This window comes from Acanthopagrus latus, chromosome 13 (genome assembly GCF_904848185.1).
Source record: "Acanthopagrus latus isolate v.2019 chromosome 13, fAcaLat1.1, whole genome shotgun sequence".
NCBI classification, from domain to species: domain Eukaryota; kingdom Metazoa; phylum Chordata; class Actinopteri; order Spariformes; family Sparidae; genus Acanthopagrus; species Acanthopagrus latus.
This window is the reverse complement of record NC_051051.1, coordinates 19,152,067-19,178,744: the sequence shown is the minus strand read 5'-3', so window position 1 is coordinate 19,178,744 and position 26,678 is coordinate 19,152,067. Positions and strand designations below refer to the sequence as shown.

The 26,678-nt window shown below is 39.6% G+C and overlaps 1 protein-coding gene across 11 annotated transcripts in view; it reads right to left on the bottom strand.

Moving 5' to 3' along the window:
- The window catches only part of dlg2 (discs, large homolog 2 (Drosophila)), a 268,677-nt gene that overhangs the window by 26,785 nt on the left and 215,214 nt on the right, over window positions 1–26,678 (bottom strand). For 7 of the 11 annotated variants that reach the window (XM_037118617.1, XM_037118620.1, XM_037118621.1 and 4 more), the window contains 6 exons: window positions 23,300–23,436; window positions 21,569–21,713; window positions 20,205–20,370; window positions 8,585–8,644; window positions 7,396–7,551; window positions 1,085–1,241 (listed from right to left, as the gene is read on the bottom strand). In XM_037118617.1, the coding sequence (XP_036974512.1) occupies window positions 1,085–1,241; window positions 7,396–7,551; window positions 8,585–8,644; window positions 20,205–20,370; window positions 21,569–21,713; window positions 23,300–23,436 (821 nt within the window). The remainder of the gene's footprint in view (window positions 1–1,084; window positions 1,242–7,395; window positions 7,552–8,584; window positions 8,645–20,204; window positions 20,371–21,568; window positions 21,714–23,299; window positions 23,437–26,678) is intronic. The other 4 variants (XM_037118623.1, XM_037118625.1, XM_037118616.1 and 1 more) reach the window with 3 other exon arrangements.

The window sequence follows — 26,678 nt, the reverse complement described above, 5'->3', positions numbered from 1 at the left end:
TAAAAAAAAGCACAGAAAAGTCTCTTCTAACTACAGAACCGTAAGAAGGCATAATTTGAGAGCCAGATACTGGTCAACTTTTACAGAGGGACATTAGAGAGCATCCTTATTGAAAACATCACCAACTGGCATGGTTTATCACATCCCAAGACAGGAGGGCTTTAGGTAGTTACCATCCATAGAGCATCAGTGACATGAGAGATGTCTGCACAGAGCTCAAACCGTACTAAAACACAACAATCATCCAGCCACAGTCTGTTCACCCTGCTGCTGTCTGACAGCAGATACAGAAGTATATGCCACTGTACCACCAGACTACAGAGCAGCTCCATTCCAGTGAGACTCAGCATTTAATGAAATAGTTTATTTTTCTGTGTCAATGTAGTGGACATAGCTAGCACAGCTAAAAGTGTAAGCAACTGTGCATATAGGGTTTAAGTATTCCATTTTCAAATCAATTATGGACCCATTTTACATTTTTGTTTAGGTGGGTTTTTTTTTTACATTTTAAAACAAGTTCCCAGACACCACACTGCATTGTTTTGCCGCAAAGTTTTAGAAATGTTGTTGACTACAAAACTTCATCAGACGTGCCATCGGCATGGGGCTAAGTAGATAATGATGGAATTTTCATTTTGGGGGAACTGTTTACTCACCTTTAAAACCCTGAACAGACTTACTACTAACTACAACAGACACACTACACCTCCCTGTAGTAATGGGGAAATACAGCAGGAATAAAGAAATGCCGGCTTCTTGGCCCTGAAAATGAATCCAGGCCAGTGGGACTATGACACTTTCTATTAATATGCAGGGACACAGGTTTAGCAAGAGACGACCATTTTATAAGTAGAGGGAATTTTGTTCAAACCAAGCTGCTCAGCCTTTGTTTTGATCAGCTTGGGCTTTTTGTGATCACTTTTGGTATAGAGATTGTAACAGGTAAGCAGAATGTTTGCATCTGATGTAGAGAGCTTAAATTTTGCAATATTAAAGGCTATTACATTAACTTTCAACTCATGACACATAATGTTTTCCAACACAGGTGTGTGTCTATAAAATCATCCCGAGGAGGTTCACTCACCGATAAGATTTGGTCGCCTCGCCTCAGCTCTCCGCTCAGGTCAGCAGGCCCTCCTGCCAGGATGAAGGACACAAAGATGCCCTCGCCATCTTCACCGCCCACTATGTTGAAGCCCAGGCCTGTGGAGCCTTTGTGGAGCACGACCTTCCTGGGTTCCCTGTACAGACAGTTGAGATAATACATCAGCTCGGGGGAGTCGGTGGGTTTCAGCATCTTCAGCTCGGGCGATGGATGACACAGAGGTGGGCAGCAACTGCTCGGTACTTCGACAAAAGCCTCAGTGATGCTTTGCTCAGTCTACAGAGCTCAAAGACTACTGAGGACCACAGGGGGATGGTGCTCTACTTTGGATCACTTGTCCCCAATTCAGTTCTGACGGAGAAGGAAGCTCATCACATGCTAACACACACATTGGCTTGCTTCTTCTCTCTCTCTTTCTCTTTCTTACACATGCAGACGCACCAGGATGCATGGAATGAGTACAACATAAACTTAAGGATGCTAGCTCCTTCATTATAGTTTCAGTATACAGAATCAAATAGAGGTATTCTTTAGGTTACAGACTCTCACATTAAAAAGATTTGGTTCAAGACATCCCATATGAAAATATTTTTGTCGCATATCACTGAATTAGCACTATAGTGTAAGAGATAACGGTAGGAGTGAAACCTATGGAATGGTAACAAAAGTAATTTCTCTTTATTGTCAAACAGAAGTAACATCTAGCAAATTTAAACAACAATGAAATCAAACTATTTTGAATTGTGGCATTTGCCTGCCATATTTCATATCAAGTGCCATCTGACATCTAAAAGCAACAACATATAATTCTTGCAGGAGACAGCCAGGTATAGAAATAAAATCATAAATGTAAGCAGCACACTGACATCTGCTGGTGAGCATGATTTTCCTTCAGGCATTTCTCTTTGTTTTTCTTCAAAGCTAGTCATGTCATTTGTGGTCCCCCAGTTACCCAGACAGAACACCATACAGTGTTTCACTATGACCAAAGCCTACCATCTATTTAAAGACACATCAGTACTCCAGTGATTTAACTTGATTAAACAAGCCAGTGTCAAGTACAACCACATGCTGTTTTATGATAAAATGCAACATATCGTTCCTGACATCCCTGACAACAGGATGATTTGCATACATTCAAGCATTTCTCAAAGAGCAGAGACACCCTGATTCTGAATGATTTTCAACCATATTTGCCACCCTGTAAGTTCTATGACAAGAACATTTTCTGATCATGCAGCCAGCAGTTCTGATGTGCTACAGCCTGAAATGACATTTTGGTGAAGTTACAAATGGACAAGAGACAAGAGACAAGAGAGAATTGTTTCTTTTTCAGATATATATCCTACCTCGCACAATGTCTGTGAATAAACCCTATCATAGTTTATGACAATTTATCAGAAAACACGCATTCATTTAGTTAGCACCAGATTGAAACTAGATAATGATTCTTTGTATGGATTTGTACAACTGAACAAAAGGTATTGTCCTAAACTAAATGTTTTGCAAAGGGAAAGTAAGACTGTGCTCTCATGTTTATAAGAAACATTTCTAATTACATTTAAAGATTTATAATTTCAGATATATCAGTAGAGACATCATATGTGATGAGGCTAACTCTATAGTTCATACTAGCAGTCTACTAACTACATCAAATCACAACCTGCAAAAACTGAAATGTCTTAGCCCAAATCCTGAATTTGCTTCCTACGGATTTATAATCTGTTCATCATATGACATCCTCTATTCTTAGACTTTCCATTTAGATAAGGAAAAACCTAAGGTCAACCAAGCCTGAGAACATTTAAGGGGACCTTATGTTACCACTACTGTCATTTTTTTTATTAAATAATTTTTGATTGAAAAGTGGGGAAAAAGTTTTCAGTCATACTGACAGTCTTAACAACATTTTATATGCAGTACTGAAACTCCTTCTACTTCACTATTAAACAGATCTTTCAATAATTCGGACTTGCATGCAACTGTTAGTCAGCAGAGGATTCATGTTAAAGCCAGATGGGAAAGAAGATCTATCATATATCTATAATTAAAATTAAATGAATCAACATAAAATGTCCACAACTATGATGGCGATACTACTATACTACTACATTGCTGATACTAAATAGTTACTGTGTTGTCCATATGTGCCCCTCCAAACACACTACAGATACAGTTCCATTTAATTTGTAAATCTCTGAATACATCTTCAGACATGTGAACATGGGAAAATCACATCTGTATAAAAAATATTACATAACATATTTTTTTCTATACTGTAGAATGAAATCATGCCATAACAAAGTTTCATCTCCGCATATCATGTTACATTCGCAAGGCATTCATCAAAATCTGATCACATCTTGACAAAATAAAATGGTATCCAATGAATAATTGGAAAACAAACTCAGTTTCTAAAGTGATGGATATCCTTCATTAGAAGAATCACAAGGAGACATTTTAAAATGGTTGCCCGTCTAATTTAACACTGCAGTTAATTTTTCAGCTCAGTCTTAAAGCTTACAGTACAGGTTTGTTTTTCATGATCCTTGAGTGCAATGTTGACAGCCCACAGTCCCAGAGAGGTGAATCACTTAGGACAAATGCACTTATAACCCATTTTACTCCGTTCACTTGAGACTAAGATTAATCTGTCTAGCTACCGTGGTAACAGCAAAAAACAGGAAATGTGTCATCTGAAGGAAGTTGGTTTAAAGGGTAACGTTAAACAATATAATGTATGTCTTGTTTCATTCACACATGCAAGCAGCAACATGCACAAACACACATTCACTAACTGATGTATAAAAGCTAGATGATATAAAAAGCATAACATCATTGTTGTTGTTCTAAATCGAACACAGCTTTGTGATTATATGTTCAAACAAAAAGAGTTGGTATATGATGAGGTATGTGCACAGGTAGGCAGATTAAGAAGTGAGATCACTTGGCAGCATGCAATGGCCTCTGTAAACCAATCCATGATTTCCCATTTTCATTTGGGTGCTTTCTGTTGTAGTCAGTTTAGTCAGCAGTGGTCTGTTCAATGAACCATTTGGAACTGTCTGATTCCAGTAGTACATTTTCTGTCATCCTTGGCTGGAGGGATGATGTTTCCATCCCTACAACATGAAAACTAACAGCTAACGGAGCTAATCGCATACGGAGCTAACAGCTTACAGCTGACTGAGCCAACAGCAGACTAACAGCTTACATATGGGCTAAACACACAGCGGGATGTTTCTGTTGGGAGAAACATAAATAGTAAAACTACAGTTTTATGTCACAAAACAACACGTTTACAGTAAATAATATACTGTAGTACAGTCTGGAGTCAGTAAAAGTACTTTGAGTTTGGAGTTACAGACACTTATCATTGGTGTACATTTTATCAATCTTCTGTCGGAGATGACAGTAACCAGATACAGGCAGTGACCAAGTGGTGGAGTACATTCAGGGCGCAAAGACCTCTATACAAAGACTGAGACAAATGAGTTTGAGACACAGAATTTTGCTCTTTGTACAGTTACAGATAACTTTACATTTTGTTTTAAACCTATTTCTTGGTTTGTTTTCATCATAAATATCATCATTTATTTATTCAAATGATTAAAGTACGTAGCCTACTTAACCACAGTAGAAACACAAAATTAAAGAAAAATTAACACATATCTGAGAAAGTCAACAACATCAGGCAGGCATGACAGTCTGCTTCTGAAACACTGCCAGTGGGATATGAAGTTGTGCGGATGACAGAACAAAACTGCAGCGCACACACCAGGTAACAGACGTGCCCTGTGGAATCAAGGGGTTAGACATGCTGTGAGGAAACAATAAAGTAAACTGTGTGGGACACAATAAGAAAAAATACAATAAGAGAAGATTCGACAATAAATATGACTGAAAAAGCAGAGTAGCAAAAATATGTTGAGAATTCTTTCGTTTATAAATGTAATTAACTGTATCTATTAACTATTGGTGCTTGCAGATTTTTATCTTATTTAATTCATTATATTTTATGTACGTATTGCACGACTTAATTGCATTTTTCAGTCAAAAAAAATTACAGGGGTGTGAGGGCCCATTTATCACTGTTTTCCATTTTTATTAAGATTGTTGACAGACGCTGTTTGACATGCCTCCAGGAAAGAGGTCACTGTAACTTCCTGTGCCCACTATGTATCACTAAAGAAAGCTTAGTAATTACTTTTTGGTGGGGTTTATATATATATATATATATATATATATATATATATATATATATATATATATATATATATATATATATATATATATATAAAATATGGTGTTATAATCACACAAGGCTTATTTTTCTTTGCCAGTAGGTGGTGCCATGATGATACATCCTAGTTGGCTTGTAAAAGTGTTTCAGGTTGGACTCACAACAAACATGAAATTTTGGAAAGATTGGACCACAGAAATTCAAACAACTTATTGTTTCATGGTGAATAATTCCATGCAACTACATCAGCATTCAATGCATCCAGTGAGAACCCAGAATCACCATATACCATCATCAAGGCCGTAAGGATTTTCAATGCAATGAACCTGCTATCAAAAGTACATAGAAGTAAAAAAAAATCGAATTGAATCGAATCGAATCGAATCGCTGATATTCAGTTCCGCAGAGGCCATACCATTGAACAAAAACCTCAAGCTTTTAAAATGTTTTCATTACAAACAAAATTTTAAGTTGATCAGGTATAGCTGTAGAAGATGTTCATCAAAATACGACACGGTCAAATTGCCACAAATGAACAGAATAATTAAAATTGGCTGACTTCCTCTTGGGTTGAGGTAAGAGTTGGATGATGTAGGTTGGATATATCTATGCACTGAATTTCATGCATGCACATACAACTAGCAGGGGCTGCTGTAAGATGTAAAATGACATTTCCTGTTGCCTGTAGTGGGTTCTATGACTGTAACAGAATATAGGCATATACTGTAAATATGTTCAAGCCAAGACTCTTATCAAATGTGTGAGGATTTGATAATGCACAGGAGATTTACAGCAACTTCCTGTGTCAAGGTGAAACATTGATATTCACCACCCCGCCATGCTCTCCAATACAAACTCAAGCTTTGAATACCTTTTGAGTTAAGTTTGTCCTGACAAAATGGATGTGGTTAAAGCTGAAGGATGAGTTTGATATAATACAATGTGCAGACTGAGAAAAATGGCATTTTCTTTTACAGGTTTTGGTGTGATTAAACTTCAACAAACCAAATTCTAAACATGATCGTGAAACTTGCTGGTCTGGTCTGGGCTGGTTTTCAGTGCTAGTGGGCTATTTTGCCCCACCCATGGGCAAAACCCATAAACACGTAATTTTTCACCATATAGGACGTGTGGGCAAAGTTCCATATGTTTTCAAGCTATCATTCCTTGGATTTTAAGAGGGTCCTAAAATTGATCGGTACTCTGGCACTAATAAACAGGACTGAGTTGCTGTTTCTAAAGCTAGCTCACCTTATCTAGAGTATTGAAATTGTACAATATAAATTATACATTAAAGTAAGGAAAATTCAACACAATTAATTATCCAATATAAATAAACATTACTCTGAAATTGACTGTTTTTCAGGCTCAATACGTACAACCACAATCTGGCCAAAAGGGTGCTTCCTGCTGCCCTTACTGTATTACTGTATACACTGACAGAGGCAGGAGTACTTAGAGGGACAGCTATTTGCTCAGATTTATGAAAACACAATGTTGCTGTTCCTTCTCCAAGGTTCAGAATGGGCATGTTCATACAGATTTTAGTTCTCGGTGTGATGGGCTACTATTAGTGATTGGCTCTTAATCGCAGCAAGTGTGATCAATAAAGTTCCTGTGCTGTATTGTTAAATGAGTACTTTTGGTACTTGCGTTATGTGTATGTTAATTCTAATACTCCTAATGCATGATTCTAACTTGAAACAAGAGCATTTCTGTGGTACTACTGTGGTACTGCTACTGTTCCCTAATGTCCAGTAAGTAAAAGATGTGAGGGCTACTCCCACCGCTGGATAAACCAGGCACTGTATTGGTGGTACGTAATGCTCCTGCTAAATCAGAGCCCTGATAACAAAGAAGGACATGAAGGGAAGAAAGACATGCTAGCCTGACAAAACATCACAAAGATGTTGTCTAAGGCTCAAAGGAGGGAGCAACTGAATGTATCTGAGAAAATCAAGTCGGTCAAAAAGTAGTACATGACAACATGGCATGATATCTAAAGTGCCACAGCACAAAGTGATGTGATGGTGGTGGTGGAAAGTACCTGGTGAAGTCCGACTCAGGGAACAGGCTTAAGTGAAAGTTTGGGAGGGGGACTGAGTGGAGGAGGCTTTTTTCGCACTCCACTGGGGAATAGTGTCGGGGGGAGGGTGCTTTGTCACAAAGTTTGTTCACAGTGCTGTAAACTGGCTCAGGAGGCCTACAGTAGAGTGAGAGACAAGAGCAGAGTGGTTAGTGCCCACAGACAGAGGTGGGGATGAAGGTCTGGGAAAAACAAAGCTGACGTAGTCACACAGATGAATGACAGGAAGCAAAAAAGAAATAAATCAGAATGAGATGTGGCAGAGAGAGCAGGGGAAGTACTGTTCTATGGTGTAAATAGTTTAATGTTTCAGAGCAAAAAAGTAAAAGAGTTGGCATGCTTTAAATTAAAAAGTAAAAGGCAGTTGAACCTCCTCATTTCCAGTAATAACAAAATGAATTCAATAACCAGTTACAGTAAATCTACAGCTACTACTAACATGTTCATATTGACTGATCTGTGTAAAGATTCTTTTGATTAACTGTTCAGTCTATAAAATCAGCAAATTTCACACCGCAATGTGATGATGCCAAAAAGATTTTTTTTGGCTGAAAGATAAAAAAAAAACAGAGGAAAGCAGTTAATCCTCACAATTGTGAAGCTGGAACCAAATAATGATGAGCATTCACTGCTTGATATATGACTTCAATGATGAATCAATAATTTAAATTGTTAACATATTATTAACATTACATTGACTGAAATCAAAAAGCTTAAATTAATATCAGATTGAACAAAATATATCCATGTCAGGTAAAGGGAATCTTTTAACACTGACTCGAGATATCATAACTACAGCACACATTTGTGACATATATAGATGTACATCAGAGCCATAGTAATAGTATGATCATAGATATAGTGTTTTGTTTAAACAAGAAAGTTTATCTTCATTTTATGGTTTTTAGATGATAGACAGGTTTCAGGTTTTCTCCGAGGGGGAAGATTTTAAGTAGAAACAATCAACAGTACCTCAGAATAAAGTCAGGCCCCAAAAACTAAATGAAGAGGTGCTCGTGCTTAAAAAAAACAGTCATGATGTAATATTCTATGTCCAACAATTCCTTGCAACAAAACAAAAGAAGGAAACACTTAATGACAAAACATGCAAGAGCATGCAGTAGGTGACCGAGCACACTGAATAGCTCACCTCAGCTGGAAGTGCTGCGAATCAAACCTGTGACCCTCCCCGTCATCCAGTGAGGGATTTCTAATAGGATGGAAAGAGTGTTTTTTTGAATACCGACCACTGATAACTGTGTTTTGTCCTAAAAGTTCTGCCATTCTAAAAATGTTTTGTACATTAAGATACTGGTCAAAGAAACGAACTGAGACATGATACACAGAAGAAAATGGGATGTCTGGAACCAGAAAACGCCATGTCCATGTCAGGGATTCATAGCATCATCAACAACATCATCACAAACACAGTGTGCTTGCATAGGGAAAGTGCTACTCTGTTGCAGACACACCTCAAATTCATATTCTTAGCTAATAATTCAGTGAACACATTCTGCACAACCCACTGTTTGTTTGATGCAGATTCAAGTGCACTGCCTGGCCAAAAAAACAGGATTTAACTAGGCAAATAGGTAAGAGCCTCCTATTGGATAATTACTGCATGAGCGATTATCTTCCAGCTGGCTTATTTCATCCCAACTGATGCAATGAGTAGTTTTTCATTTCTTAAACAACTATGTTGAAAGACACATCCCAGGGTTGTGGAAAAGATGTTAGTCTGTTTGAGAAGAGTCAAGTCATTGGCACGCATCAAGCAGAGAAAGCATCTAAAGAGATTGCAGAAACTATTAAAATTGGGTTAAGAACTGTCCTACACATTGTTAAAAACTGGAGGAATAGTGGGGAACCATCGTCTTCGAGGAAGAAACGTGGTCTGAAAAAAATTCTGATTGATCGTGATGGGCGACCACTTAAATGTTTGGTGAAATCAAATCATAGAAAAACAACAGTAGAACTCAGGGCTATGCTTAATAGTGAAAGTAAGACCATTTCCACACACACAATGTAAAGGGAACTCAAGGGATTGGGACTGAGCAGCTGTGTAGCCTTAAGAAAACCACTAATCAGTGAGGCTAATCAGGAAAAAAAGGCTTCAATTTGCTAGGGAGCATAAAGATTGGACTCTGGAGCAATGGAAGAAGGTCATGTGGTCTGATGAGTTCAGATTTACGCTGTTCCAGAATGATGGGCATCAGGGTAAGAAGAGAGGCAGATGAAGTGATGCACCCATCATGCCTAGTGCCTACTGTAGCAGTGGGCAGTGCTATGATCTGGGATTGCTGCAGTTGGTCAGGTCTAGGTTCAGCAACAATATGTGCCCAAAGAATGAGGTCAGCTGACTACCTGAATATACTGAATGACCAGGTTATTGCATCCATGGATTTTTTCTGCCCTGATGGGACGGGCATATTCCAAGATGACAATGCCAGGATTCATCGGGCTCAAATTGTGAAAGAGTAATTCAGGGAGGGGTGGCCCAGTGGTTAGCACTGCTGCCTCACAGCTAGAAGATCCCCGGTTCGCATCCCGGTTGGGACGCCTGGGATCTTTCAGTTTGTATGTTCTCCCTGTGCAAGCGTGGGTTTTCACCGGGTACTCCGGTACTCCTCCCACAGTCCAAAAACATACTGAGTTTAATTGATTATTCTAAAATTGTCCATAGTTAATTGTCCATGTGAATGAGAGTGTGCCTGGTTGTTCGTCTCTATGTGTAGCCCTATGATAGACTGGCGACCTGTCCAGGGTGTCCCCTGCCTTCGCCCTAAGTCAGCTGGGATAGGCTCCAGCCCCCCCGCGACCCTGCAGAGGATTAAGCAGCGTACATATAATGTGTACAGATGATGGATGATTCAGGGAGCATCATTTTCACACATGGATTGGCCACCACAGAGTCCAGACCTTAACCTCATTGAGAATCTTTGGGATGTGCTGGAGAAGGCTTTGTGCAGCGGTCCGACTCTCCCGTCATCAGTGCAAGATCTTGGTAGAAAATTAATGCAACACTGGATGGAAATAAATCTTGTGACATTGCAGAAGCTTATCAAAACAATGCCACAGCGAATGCATGCCGTAATCAAAGCTAAAGGCGGTCCAACAAAATATTAGTGTATGCCCTTTTTTTTTTTGTTGATGGCGACTTTTTTTTGGCCAGACAGTGTATGTTAACAGGAGCGTGTCGTGCAGTATGTGCAGTTGGAAAGCAGTAATTCGTGCGTAAAGTGTGTGTTTAAGGTGTGTAAGGTGTTGATATGAGGCCAGTCAAGTTTAGAGTAGAGGGATATATTATTACTTGAGCATACTGCCACCTACACACTCCTCTCTACCTCATCCTCTCTCTCTCTGACCAACTGTTGTGTGTTTATACTGCACTATGAAAACATCACCAAGCCACTATGGCTGAAGAAGAAAACGCAGACCTAAAGCCATCTTCTGTCATCATCGGACCAGCTACACTTAAAATCACACACTTACAGTCCTTCCTCGCAGATCGCATCTCAAGAAATAGAAGGCAAAAACAAGAGCTAAACAAACTGGGTGTGTTAACCTCCACTGCACCTAATGATACAAGCTGCCTCTTTAACGTGACCAACCACCATGGTAGTGCTATCAATGAAAGCATTAGTATCAATGTCTTGACACGAAAGCAAAATGAGGTCACTTCATCTGCTTGCACAGTGGTGGGTGACCACTGTGGGATTGAAGCTTAAGGGCATTGCAAAAGTCCAAGAAAAGAAATGTAAATGATGACACTGGAGAAAATGTTCAAAAATCTGTCCTACAAGCTGTTATTCTACTTCGATTCCTGGATTCTGTGCGTGTACTGAGTCTCAATTATGACCCACTGGTGAGATGCAGGAGCCAGAGAGGTCTGGACAGTTTGCTTCGTTTCTTTCGCTGAATCATTCATACTGCAATGAACTGAGCAGCGGCAGCCAGTCAGTCCAGATAAGACCAAAATGCAGTGCCCGTGTGAAAACCCATGTCTTTTAATTAATCTGATCTCTAATTACTTAGCTTTTAACGCTGACTATGTAAGGCTGTAAAATTTGGACACTTGATAGTACAGCAACTTTGTATATTTTTGAACATCTCTCTATAAAAGCAAGGAATCTCTGTCTGTCTGTCTGTCTGTCTGTGTGCCTCGAATATCTCTGCAGATCAGGATCAGACTGACCTGAGATTTTCAACATGGCTGCTGCATGGTTCAATGGTGTGCAACGTCACGTCTAACCCTAACCCTAACCCTCATAAATGCTTTACCAATTCTGCTAGCATTGTCAACCATAGTAGCCACCATAGTCACGTGTGCACCAGAGCCAAATCAAATTCCCCGACATACCTTAAGACACAAGCAGGTTTATACCTGCAGCGAGCTGGACTGGGATTTTGCTGGCGGTTTGGTCCCGTTCTGTGCATCTAAACTGACTGTTTTGGATTAATGAGACTAAACGAGTCTGGATCGAGTCTTTTCGGGTCTGAAGAGATCTCGATGCGCAAGGACAACAAAGTGGAATCGGGATCTGTGGATGTTCGTGTGTAGCTAGCTGCTAGCCCACATCCACACACCACCTCCTGACTCGATGGACACACCAGCACATCCAAAACCAGACTTAAGGTAAATAATGTCCGTCACGCTTTTTCGCTAACATTGCCATCATGTTTGCTTTGTGTCTCGTGCAGGAAGAAATGGTAAAAACGAGCTTTTGTCACAAAAGTGTTTGCAAGTGTTTGCAAGCAAGAAAACACATTCCTATTGGTGGAAAAAGGCACCACACCAACCAATCACAAAATTATATGGCAAACCACATGATTTGGTTGCTGAGGAGTAGGGGAAGTTGTGGGAAGGACGGCGGTGAAAGAGTGACTGCAACAGTGGTGGAAATACAAACAGAGATGATAGAGATCACGAGTTTTGAGAGAGATTTGTGACATTTAGTATACAAGTAAATTCACAAAGAGGTGCAGCTGGAGACCGCTAACACAGTTAGAGACAAGAGAGACAATGAAAGCAGTCACTGCCACTGCTGTATATAGTATATATATTTGGAGAGTATAGGTAGTGTGTTATGTAGTGTTTGGTTTAGTGTGTAGTGTAGTCATTTTTTTGTGTTGTGAGTCAGAACAATGAGGAGATGGTCAATGTGGAGTAGGCAGTGCAGATCTTCATGCCTGAGCCTGAGGCACTGCCTGCATTTAAATGTAAATAGTTACATATAACTTTGACCCTGAGGACCCTGTTTCTAATGTTGCTGAAGTTTGGTGCTGTTCTGAGCATTATTTGTTGCTTTTTGATGGCGATTTATGCTTGGATCCATTTGCTGCAGTGCACTGTTGTTGTGCGCTCGTTTCTGAGGATGCTAAAACTACGTAAGCTAGTGGACCGCAAACTTTATCTCTCAAGGGGGGTCATACTCGGTGTCAAGGTGTGTTAGACTATGGATTAAACTTATACTGGAATACCCTTTTAACCTTGTTACTGAATATAATAGCCATAATATTTTTGTTGGCGGGGATTTTAACTTTGATGCTCTGCTGGACAGATCCTCCTTGAAAGGAGTCCCATTGTTAAAATTTGTCCCCGTCAGCACCCTTTACAGGGGCAATATTTTTTTTTCACTGTGCATGGTGGTTTTACCAGAATTGATTATCTGTTGGTTGACTCTAGACTATTGCTAAAGTAATAAATACCACGCAACACAGTATTTTAATTTTCCGATTACGCCCCCCTTTCAATGGAGATTGACTATTTCCATGCTCCTCATTAAAACTGGAAACTCAGCCCTTCTCAAAACTCAGAGGTTCCTTTCAGTAGCTACATCTCAGCCAATATCGCAGATATTCTGTACATAAATGACAATGGTGGCATATCAGACTCTACTCTCTAGGAGTCCTTTAAAGTCCTTACAAAAGACCACATCATCTCGTACCAGTCGTCTTGTAAAAGGGCCAGGCTGAAGTGTTTAATGGACACTGAGACCAAGCTATTAGAATTGGAGGAGACTTGCCGAATCACAGGCTCTGAAGACACGCTTAGCTCCATTTAGAAAGTAAAATATGAGTACAGTCATATCCTTGGCGAGCAGGTCGGGAACTACATTCACAAATTAGAAGCATTTCGAGTTAGGGATAAGGCCGATAAATTGCTTGCCAGGCAGCTGAAGGGAGTCCAAGCTGACAGGGCAATACATAAAATCTCTTCACCCACCGGACAGCTATTTACGGACCACAAACAGATTAACCATAGATAAGCTATTTTTTACAGTCTACTGCCACCGATTTAGATATTACAAATTTTCTCAATACACTAGATATTCCTGTCCTCATGGATGCTGCGAAACAAGAACTCGACTCTAACTTTACACTACAGGAGATCAAACTTGCCATCTGTTCTTTTCCTTGTGGCAAAGCCTCCAGATGGTTAATTGCTTGGTGAAAAATGGTACTTTTTCTCATACTCAGTATGATGTTCACATTTGTGTCCTCCTGAAAAAAGACAGAGATGAAACAAATATTGAATCCTATTGACCTGTGAGCCTGCTCAACTCTGACCAAAAAATAATTGCAAAAGCCCTGACGAACCAGTTAAACAAATATATTGGCACACTAATTCACCCCGATCAATCAGGCATCATCCCTGACAGATACTCCTTCTCCAACACCAGATGTTTACTAAACATGATGTATTTAACTAAGCTGCCTCACACAGCTGCTGTCTCATTAGACACCCAGCAGGCTTTTGACCAAGTTCAGTGGAAGTACATGTTTGCTGCTCTTAAAAAAATCAGTTTTGGGTTAAAATTTATGAAAATATTAAAGATGCTTTATGCTTGTCCCCAATCCTCTGTTATAACCAACCATTAAAGGTCCCACCAGTATTGTTACACCGTGGTACCAGGCATGGCTGTTGCCTCTCTCCAATGCTTTTTGCTCTTGTTCTCAAACCTCTGGCCATAGCCAGCAGAGCCAGCCACCAAATTTCTGGAATAAACTGTGCAACATCTTTTTAAACTCAACTATTTAGATTTGGTTGATAGACTTAATAGCACAATAGATAACTGGAAACTTCTTCCACTTTCGTTAAGGCCAAGTTAACATAATTAAAATGGTAGTGCTCCCTACATTTACTTATCTCTCTCAGAACATGCCGTTTTTCTAGACTCTAGACCAGGGATTGCAGCGGGGGGGTCTGTCACCCCGACCAATAGCAACTCAAAACTGAATTTTGTACCTGTGAAGTGTGAAGAATGGGGAATTCTGGGACACTCAGTGCGTTTACATGATGCTTAAGAAAACCATGTGTTAGTCCGACTATGATTGGATCTTTAAGATGCATGTATACACCTTAGTCTGACTAAAATCGGACCAGATCGGATTTCTCATAGTCGAATTAAAGCACCCAGATTATTCGATTGATAGTCGCATTACTCCTGCATGTATACGTTCCAGCAGATCGGATTGCATTTTGCGCTCTGCGCAGGCACAAGATTTTTTCCTTGGGGCCGTGAGCCGGGAGTAGATGGACGGCGGCGACGGAATCTTTCCTCCAAAATCACCGCAAGAAAGAGCGCCATTGTGCGCCTAGTTTGTGTAATTGTCATGTACACCATATATGAAATGTACAAAGATGTAGCTTTGTCTCGCTCTTCATACGCTATTTTTCTTGAATGCCGCAGCAGCTGGTGAAATAAAGAGGTCAGCCAGAGGTGTTTCTGTTACCACTAGTTGAAATGGGTACAGCGCCACCTAGCGTACCGGGGTGTGACATGCTTCGGTCCAATAATTCGATTTTCTCACCAGCATGTATACTTGGATAATTGCAGTTGTCCGATTGAGTAGCATAGTTGAACTATAGCTGTAATCTGACTAAGCTGTGCATGTAAACGCACTCACTGAGTTCAGTTCAGAGTCCATTTTGAAAGCCACAATGAAGGACTTCATCTATGGGTCTCAACAGTGTCTACTGTGTGGCATACCACAACAGCATGTCAACAATGATTCAACATCTGAACCGAAAGCATCCAGTTGTTAACACCAGCTCGCCAAGAGTCGCCGACACAAGCTAACGTAAACGTTGATGTTAGCTAATTTAACGTAGCCTGCCATCACTAGTTAGAACGTATAGCATTTGTAGAGGGTTAGCCTGATGTCGGTATGACTGTGACTATCATGTTAAGATGTGGAAATTAATTTGTGTTAAATTGCAATAGAGTAATATCCTACACCAAATAACTCCTTTCCACACACCCACACACACTCATGCCGTCTCTCTCAGTCTCCGTCACACACGCGTGCACACACGCGTGCACACACACAAACAAACACACACCCCTACTCCCGGGGTTAGGAATAGTTGGAATAAATACGTGTATTGTCTATTAAACAGGCCTGTCATTTTCGTTATGCATTATTTGGTATTGGTATTTGGTATATGTTGTTTAATAATGCAAAATTACTTTTTTTATTAGATTACTCGATTAATCGATGGGATAATTAGCAGAATACTTGATTCTAAAAATATTCGATCGCTGCAGCCCAAGAATTTTGATCATAGGCTGTCCTATTTCTTTTTGTTTTTACTGGAAGCCCTCTGTGCCAAAGCAACAAACTTCAGCCATGCCATGGATTTTTCCCAAGGTTACCAGGGGGGAACAGGTCTCTGAATCACAGAAAGTTTGTAGCCTCTTTGGATGAAGTGAGCACCGCCTATGGAGACTTACAGATGCACACTGAGATCAGATGGATGAGCCACGGGAAGTGCTTGGAGAGGTTTTTTGCACTGCACACTGAAATCCCAGTGTTCTTGGAGGAAAGCATCGATGTGATGCAAGTGCTTACTGCAGTAAACTCAGGGATACAGATTTTCTCTGTGACATGGCATTCCTTGCAGACATTACTTCCCATCTTAATCACCTGAATGTGCAGTTGCAGGGAAGAAACCAAATGGTGTCAGATCTCTATGCGAGCATGAATGCATTTCAGTACAAAGTAGCCCTGTTTAAAGCAAAGTCCCTAAATGCAAGAAAACATTTCTCAAGTACAGAGCCGACAGAAAAAACTGCAGCAGCAGTACCAGGACTGCTTTCAGGATTTCTATGCCATGCAGCCACGCATTTCTCAACAATGAAGCACATAAAATCCAAAGAAAGAAACAGGCTGACAGATGAAACTCTGTTCCAGCACAAGCAGACTGGATGCACAAACACTGACATTGACATTCAGTCTACTGTACGCCAGCAGGAGAGGCCACAAATATCTCTTCACTTAACTTTACAATGATCCACCTGTCAGTGAGGGTTAGTGGCTTTTGAGATAAATGCATGCTTATTTGTATGGCGTGATATTTGTGCAACATTTGTGCAGGAGCAATGAAAGATTTTTAGTACAGAAAAGTATATTTTGAAAGCACATAAAGTACATTTTGAAAATAAATTATTCGAGAGACAAGCTTAATTCAATTTGAGCAAACAAAAATACATTCTATGCTCAATAAATGTATTTTTATTTTTGCTTTCATCCATTTTAACGTGCAATAATAACCTCTGCGCTTTCACAAACATAAATGGCAACCCTCTCTCTAGATTAAAGAGGCATGGATCAAGGACACTGGTGACATTATCTCAGATGAGTTATGGGAGAAAGGGCTAAAGAGGATAAAAGCATGCTCTATTAATGCTAGACACTAAAGTGTCTTGTCTACACCTAGAGGAATTACAATATACTCTGTTTAGCTCCCACACCAAGTTTAAAGAAGATCTGGGTGCTTGCATTGAACATATCAAGAGGGAAAGGCCACGAGCTGGGAATTGATTGTGCTGTATTTATTCATTTATTTATTTTTCCTCTTATCTTTTTCCAATGTGGCTTTGGCACATTTTACTGGTCTTGTTTTACATCTACACCTGGGACTTTTTGGGAAATTATTTTTTATCTATTCTTTACCTCTACGAGTAGACACTCTTGTCACACACTTGTTAAATTAATTGACATGTGCAATTGCAGTTGTTTTAAAATGTAAAAAGAATGACCGAAAAAACACAATATGGCTGCATACAACTAGTCCGGCCTAATCCATTTCTCCAGGATCCAGGGGAAAACAGGGTGCATTCTAACACTTTTAACGTAATGGCTACAGTGATGATTTGGCTTCAAATAAGGTGCAAAAGATGTCTTTTCAAATTAATTTAGGATCTCTTGGCTTCCAGAGACTTTGATTACACCAGATGAGCTTAAATGAGTCATATTATGTTATGTTATTTTTGTCGCAAAGCAAAACGTTTTGTGAACTATGAAATTTCTTTCGGTATGGGGGTCAGTAGTCACTGAGTAGTAATTAATGACTGTTTTTTTTCTTTTCTTTTCTTTTTTTTGGTGAACTCAATGAAACATCAATGCTCAAAATTCTGACATTTAGAATTTTGCTTATTAAATTAGGAACATTTTTGATAAATAAAGTTATACTGGATAAACAATCAGCTATTACAGAAACTGAGGATCCACTTAGACCTGTAGAATCCACACAGTTTGTTCTAACTGTGTGTGTAGAACACAGTGACCAACAGGGACACAAGCTATTGTCAGAGTGCTACACTTTAGGTCAGCAAGGTAATCTCAAAGGCTATTAGGGATGCACCTGGACCAAGAGCAAACAGTAAACCTCTTAACTCCAAAGATAACGGAGGACAAATCCTTTACTCAAGACAGCTGAAAACAGGGGTCCCTCAGTTGTCTTTTCTAATAAGTATTTGTTATCACTCTGCTATGATCCACCAGTCTTTACTTTTGCAAATGGACAATACAACAGCATGCAACAATATGGAGTGTATGCATTCATTTGATCATTGTGATATCAACTACTTGTCCTTGTTTGTGCTACCTACAAATGTGCCTTCAAATGTCTGACATAAGTAAGCAATACATTGAGGTTAGCACTCAGAGCGAGCCTCATGTTTGACAAGCAGCAAGGGGAAAATCCACCTTGGGAAAGATTTGCAAAACAAAAAGACTTAGACAGGACTTGATATACAATTTGACCCATTTGGTCCAGAGCCGTATGGCAGCTTGCTCTGGGATTATGTGTTGGGGCAGCTGAGGGGGGGAGCTGCGAACATTTGGCTGTGACTGTGTGTGAAATCTTAAGCTTAGTTCTGTTTGAAATGGGAGAAGATGTTAGATAGGAGTGACTGAAAAACTAAAGGTAGAAAACCACATGAACAAGAGAAAAAGACAGAGAGTGCAAACACAGCAGAAGATTTAGGCTGCCACACAATTAACTGAAACTGAAACTAAGCTAATGTAAGTCTTGGGCTTGTTTCCAGTAGCACATTTCCATAGGTACTGACAAATTTAAGAAAAAAGTAATTAGAAAGCCTTTCACTTTAAATTACCTCCATATAATAACTTATATTTATACTTTTCTTGAAGGGATATTCCGGTGTAAATTTAATCCATGGTCTAACACACAGTGACACTGAGTAGAGATCAAGTTTTATGTAGTTTTAGCAACCTCAGAAATGACCGCACGATAACAATACATTGCAGTATATGCCTCCAACAAGAAACTGCCATCAAAAAGCCACAAATAATGCTCAGAACAGCACCAAACTTCAGCAACAGTACAAATAGGGTCACAGCACATAGTCTGAGGCATCATACCTCTGAATACTGTTGCTGCAGTGTGGTGCTGTTCTGAGCATTATTTGTCACTTTTTGATGGCGGTTTGTTGGTAGAGGCATATACTGCAGTGTATTGTTATCGTGCGGTCATTTCAGAGGTTGCTAAAACTACGTAAGGTAGCAATCTGCAAACTTGATCTCTCGTGGGGGGGTCTTACATGGTGTCATGGTGTGTTAGACCATGGATTAAGCTTACACCAGAATATCCCTTTAAGTATTTGCAGTACTGTGTTGGGCTGTAAAGTTTTACAGCTCTGTAATATGCTGTACAATTTTTTGGACTAGTTTGGAATTCCTTACAGTTTATTGGTGAGCAAACTCAATGATTTCCAACAGCAGGGGTGTGTCATGATTCGGCTAAAATGATATATCCATTTAATATATATCATATTTATGTATCTATCTTTTTTTAATAACACTCAACCCATCCCAGGGAAAAGGCACCGATGAAACAGAAGGACAACATCTGTCTCTGTCTACCACTGCTGCCACATCAATACCACGTAAACAGGCAGGACAGGCTGTTACAATTTTCTATCAGAACTCTCTCAAAGTGTCATTGTGTAACTGCTATCATTGTACTGCTGCTTTACCTGAGGCAACATTTCCTCTGATGACCAACATTAACAAAAACCTTTCCAAACAACTGCTCTGGCACTGTTGTGTTTCGTAATAAAGCAGAAACTTGATGTGCCAGTGGTTTCTTGATTTACAGCACAATGGACATTCAGCCACAAACACAACACAATGCAACAGAAATGCAGACTACTGACCAGTGGTTTTTCAAAATGCTGTTTCTGGAGATCCTCTATTTTATTATTATTATTATGTAATTCTTTTGTTTTAGTAAATGTGATCAGAATAGTGCTGTAGATCCACTTTATCTTCCAGGATCTCTTGTCTTGACGCTATCTTTGAAAAACACAGCAGGGAAACAGACTGCACACAGAATGTGGGTTTAGTTATTTTCCAAACACCAGGGCAGACACACATCAGGGAGGGGGACACAGGCAGAGTGGGGTGGACAGAGTTTATACCTGTGGTTCTAGTAGTTGTGTCAGAAGGGAGGTAATTACCGTAAGAAGGAAAAACCATCCAACCTGTTTATATCCTCTTCTCCCAGTAAGTGCTTATGGAGGGGGGAATAACTTGTGGGGGAGATAGGGGGGAGACCAGATTTATACTCCAGAGTGCCACTGTTGATGGGGGAAGAGATATGATTTTCCATTGCTGGAGAGAAAGCTGTGGATGAAGAGAAGAAGATCAGAGTACATTGGCGGCTGCATTTAGGCAACAGGCAAAATAGCTGACACAATTCCATGATGCCAAGAAATGTTCTTGCACACTTTCTGATTTTCAATTTTTTGTATTCCAATTAAATTTCAAAATACAGTGATTTAGTGGTAAAAATCTGTTCAAAAGTGCTTTATGTTTTATCTGGGGAGATGGACTCAACCATAAAAGCAGTTTCTTGTAACACAAAATTATACTGTTTAAAAGTAGAATTTTTGGGCAGATGCAGATACCAAATTTAGGGAGTAAAAAATGCTGATATCGATACATAAGCCAATATACATTTAAATACACATTTTACCATAATTAAACACTTGTGATGAGATTCATATATAATAGTGGCTGGATATTTTCAAATTTAACAATAAATTCTATTGTCTCTAAAATTACAGCGGTGCACTGAAACATTAATCTTGTGAACTTTGATAAGCCAGCTGTGAACATGGAGCATGTTCTTCTGCTCATCTACTTAAAAAGAAAAAAACATCCCAAACAAATTTGAAATTAAGTTTCATCTCGGCATACAAAGACTCTCTCTATTACTATGCAAAATACAGCATGCAAGCAACAGGTCAAATGCACTGCTTCAAAAAAATCACATTCCTGTAAAGATTAAGTGAATGTTATGAAATTCTGATATGAATGTTCATAGCCCAGAGGGTAGAGTTGAAATTATCACCCAATTGTGCAATTCATTGGAGCTTTTCTCCTGTAGCTTTTTGTATTGATTTAACATAACATTAACTGTATTGTTCAGTCTCATTGTTTCACCAACCACATTTTAGCAACAGCAAGCTGTTCCTTTCAGCAAAGGAAGCCCTGATCAATCCACAGTGCGCTAACTGCCCAGTACCGAACTGACAAAATTTGAGGCGCATTTAGCAGCTGAGGAGCTGATGACCTCAAATTAATGTTAACTTTTCTGTTTCAGCTGGTCACCCAAGTAAGCAATAGCTATCTATATCTATCTATCTATCTATCTATATATATATATATATATATATATATATATATATATATATATATATATATATATATATATATATATATATATATATATATATATATATATATGTAAACCTTTCTAACAAACACATGACTGTCAACTGATGACTCAAAAGTTAAAATCCAAAAGGTGAGGACTTACAGTGTGTGATGTCAGGCGGCCCATAGGGATCTGATAGGTAGACATTGGTGGGTTTTCCCACCTTTAGGTACACCACATCTGACGTGTTCTTCAAAATGGCAACAGCTTCTTCATGAGACACTTCCTCCAGACTGTAGTTGTTCACCTGTCCAGGCACAGATACAGTCCCTGTTAATTTAATCATGAGTCTGACAGCTTGCTTTGTGTTTTCGTACTGCTCAGTTAAGATTAGTTCAGCATGCTCCCTGCCTCCTGGAGACTGGATTATGACAGATGGTGCTCGGGTGAGAACCCAACAGTAGCAAGGTAATTAAATTAAGCTCTGAATAAGCATGAGGGATTCCCTCCTAAAGAGAAAGCCTACTGTAACACTACCGAGGCAATAAGCTGTCTTACTTTCAAAATGGTTGCCAAAGGCTAATTTAAAGGTCCCACATTATACTGTTTTTCATCAATTTCACACAGCTGTCAGAGGTCTAACAACTCTGTATCCGATATGCATTGCCCCAAACCCATCCGTGGTCCTGAATTTCAGCTGTCTGAAAGTCACTCTACTGAGGCCTCCTGACAGCAGACTGTTTCTCTGCCTGCACCTTTAAATGCTAATGAGCTCCTTCTGTCAACGCCTACTTAGAGAGCCTTGCCTGCTACCTCACTCTCAGCGAGAGGATGCCCTTGCCTTAGTGGTAGCATATGCTAATGTTTACAGTGGATATATATAGACACACACACACACAAACACACACACACACACACACACACACACACACACACACACACACACCGCTTCTAACGCCATTGCATAGTGGACTGAAGTGGAGCTAACTAGTTAGCCGATATCAAGCTGACTTCACCATACTTTTAGGCAACTTTAAATACTGTCAAACCGCCGCGACACGTATTGGTGGCTCGGGTGCAGTTGCCAGGTCTGGTATGGTTGGGACTGATCCTTTTATGAGGGTCAGTGTCGAGGCAAAGCCAGCTCTGTACTGACCCTTATTACGGAAGCAGTCTGATGTGAAGTGGTTAGCACACACATACAAACTGCAGCCGGCATGTTGACAGTAAAATATGATATGCAACCACTGGGATCGCTTGTTTTCCTCATTCTGGGAGCTGGCAGGCTCAGGGAGGACCGGATTATATATGCAGAGACCAGAGAAAACGTGTTTTTCATAATATGGGACCTTTAAAAACTTCTACTTTAGACTTAAGATGGAAGATGAATGCTATCTGCTCCAAGCACAATTCTGCATTCACTGCTGGTTAATGTAATGTAATCTTCTTCATTATCATTATCATTATCATTATCAGTTTCATTAGTAGTTTATTTGAAATTTGTCATAAAACTCACCAGCAGGATCAGTGTGATATCACTGGGCATAATCACCAACGCACTGTGACTATTTATCAGCACCTCGGAAGTGTCCTACAACAACTGAGTGACTGTAAAATATGTTTAATCCAATTCCAAAAGAGCACTACAGCCTCAAAATGACCAGAGAATTGAATACACTTCACCAAGACAAAGTGCCAACAACAATTGGAAGCGTCGTAGAGGTCATGTTCATTACTTGACAATGGGTCATTGAGGTTTTTGCTGTATTTTCATCTGCAATAATCTATATTATTAAAAAAAAATACTTGAACTATTAGCCAGACATAAACACTGCATAATGAAATGTACTACTGCAAGTTTTTAAAATCCATCTCATCTTAGCACCATCTCACCATTAGCAACCTGTCTCCAACATTTAGCCGACTGTCCTTCTGTGCTGCCCCGCCGTCAATGATCTTGGTGACGTATATGCTATTGTCACCAGGGATGTGCTGGTTTCCGACTCCACCTGCAATACTGAAGCCAAGCCCTGTGTGTGTATGTAAAATAAGAAGATTAGTTTCAAGTTTGTGAGCGTATGACAGATTTATGCATGGCAACAGACAATACCCCAACCATATGAAGATGTGTATCATAATATGCAGTACATGTTTTGAAGTATTTGACAGGGGTGCTCCAACTGATCAGACACCGACTGTTATCGGCCAATATATGTTGTAAAAAGTTTGACCGGTGGTCTTATAAAACCCAATCAGAAGAGCCAATCAGATTAACACATGAGACAGTTTATCGATGTGTTGCTAAAATTCCAAAACCATGTAAATCACAGGACTCTGCTGCTCACTAGCTCACCTCCTGTCAATATCAATACAGACTTTAAGTGCCCCCTTGGTTTGACCAGTACAACATTTTTGGGAGGTCCTGGGGGCCAGCCGTTTGTAGATTGACCAGTACTGCAAAACAATCCTTTCACCAAACTGGATACCTGACGGCCAAAAACATGACTGCTGCGTTGCTGAACAGCTGCTGCTGACTTGCATGTTTATGTTCACATAGGCAGAGCTGCTGCCATGTGGTTCCTGTTTGCTCTATTTGTTTACACAAAGTTTGTGTTTGATAACTATCAATAAATATGATGACGTGATTTTCCTTTACCCCTCTGAAAGAGCGAGAAAGTAAGAGGGGGAACAAACTGTCATTCATCTATTTTGTGTATTCTCTTCATGTCTGTATATCCAATACATACAGGCACTAAAACTGGTAAAATGCTGCTATGATGTCGGCATGACTGTCTATTGGTAATTTCCAGGCCTAATTTTGTGTGTCGCTGTATAAATGGGCCAGATTTCAAATCTCTAGTTGATGCACTGCAGCAGCTGTCACAGTGTTAGTCCAGTGTGGCTGCCCTAACCTTTTAACATGAATGTCAAAGAACAGTTAAAAGCAAGATATTCCCCTACGAATGCTAGCCACTCTTGCAGCCAGTGTAATATTACGTCTTTCACTGAATAGTGCTTCTGAGAGAGAGGTAACTATGATAACACAAGAAGATGTGCCCAAACTATTTTTGTTTTGAGCCCTGCAGCATGAGAGCTAACAAGTAACAGTTTAAAGCTAAATCAGCTTCCAGCAGTGGTAAGTGAACTGCAGTTTCATGTGACACAACAAGGGGCTGTCACATGCGTCTCCGTCAGTGGTTAGGGTTAGGGTTTGGTTTACATTAAGTAAATGTACTGAAGTACTTTAACTGAGTAGTTTGTAGTTGAAAGTACTTTAAGTTTGGAGTCACAGACACTTGTGACACTTGTGACACCTGTGTCAGAGATGAAAGTAACCTGGTACAAGCAGTGACCAGGTGGGGGGAGTAGTGGCTTCAGGGCATAAAAACCTCTGTGTAAAGACTGATGCAACTGAGACTGAGATTCTGAGATTTTTCCCAAATTTTGTATCCTATTTAATTTTTTGTTAATCTCTTTTAACTGTCACAATTCAATGGTCAGGCCGCAGCCTGACTGACTCGAGCTCCTGTTTCTCCATCTGGCCGCCTTCCGCTCCTTTATGTGTCGTTGCCATCCTTAATCATCTCTGGATTTAAAAGAAAGCCTGTTTATGAAATTAATTACTCCTTTCATCCCCAAGCTGATTGTTTTCTGGGAAGGGGGCCTTGCAGTCTCTCACCTCTTCACCTGGCAAGGAGGACAATGCTGTCCTTGCAATAAAACCTCCAGATGGATGCTTCAGAGGAGATGCCCTCTTTGTTATTTACAACTTGATAACACCATTATCTGCTTTATCATAGGTGTTCCTACTCCCCATTTTTTAAGACAATTTCATTGTAAAGCTGTAACATTCCAATCAATAACGGTTTCTGCACTCATCCAGATTTCCAACAAGTTTTAAATAACCATTAACCCTTTAATAGTCAAGTGTGTTCTTATGTTTGATCAAGTTTTATTTCTTTCAGAATCTTAAGTGATTTTAATCACATCATATTATTTTCATGTTAGACAAAGTCTACCTATTAATCCATGGTGAAATTCTGGGAAAGGTGAAACACGATCTCGAAACATTAGAACAATAGTTTAGTTTAATTAAGTTTCATGAGTTTAGACTTATAAGGTTGTCTAAGGCGTGAACACTGTCAGCCCACCCCTTTGGGTCCGCCTGCCACCATAAAACTGAGAGACATGCTCTCTCTCCTTTAAATTTTCCACTCCCTTCTTCTTAAATTTTCATCCTTCCTTCCTTCACTTTACTTTTACTTTGCGACACGCTCTGAAACAGCGATCTCTGCAGAAATCAACCACGTGTTGAATTTTCTCCATTTTATAATTTGCGGTAATGAATCACTTATTTTAAATGCTTTCACTTTTATTTAAGCTCTAACGTAACAAAGTTCTGTTTTTGATTTTTTTTTAAAAATATATCGTTTAGTATCAGTGCGTGATTCAGAGGAAGTGAATTTAATTGAATTAATCTTGTACTGAGTAACGACAAAAGATCCTCCAGGCCAGCATTTGATGTTCCAGTTATTTTAGTCAAGACGTTGAATTAGTTTACAAGTCAGAGCTTAAGAACCACCACTCGAAGCAACAAAGAAGAAATCTTTATTAAGACCATCATCATTGGTAAAGACATTGCAGTAATTGGCTGCTTCAGAAGCTGTGCAAGCGCTTTCCAATGAAAGAAAGACTTTTGTGCCAAGCCAAGAGCGACTCTGCCCCCAGCGATCGCAAGCGGTGACTTCCCCATTGGGCCTTGGGTCAAAAGTTTCATCAACCCTTTGGCTATTGGACTGACACTGCAAACCTGCAGTCAAGCCAGGAACACCCGAGGGAACCAATGCCGCGGACCCAACACTCTGGACAATGTAGGCTGAACATCTTGCATACAGCTGGATTCACACCCATGAAACATGAATTGGTGTCTTCTGATTCCTGTCTTTTGAGCTTTAGAGAAATTCGGTTAGGGTCTCGTTAGTATTAAAATTACTCCTGTAATATTTAAAGTCTAAAAACCTGACTCGTAATTTCACCATCTTCCCATGATTAGATAACTAACTACTTTACTCATTACAATCTCAACGTTTTCTGTTATCTTTGTTATTTGTCTAAATTGCCATTTCATTTATTTACCCATATCTATTTAGTAAATAAATTTATTTAACTGTATGTCATTGTCTGTGCAGGTTTGTGTTTGATGTGGAGAACCGATGGGTACTGTGTAGAAATCACTGCTTCAGATTATCAGATTGAATATACTGATTTGAAA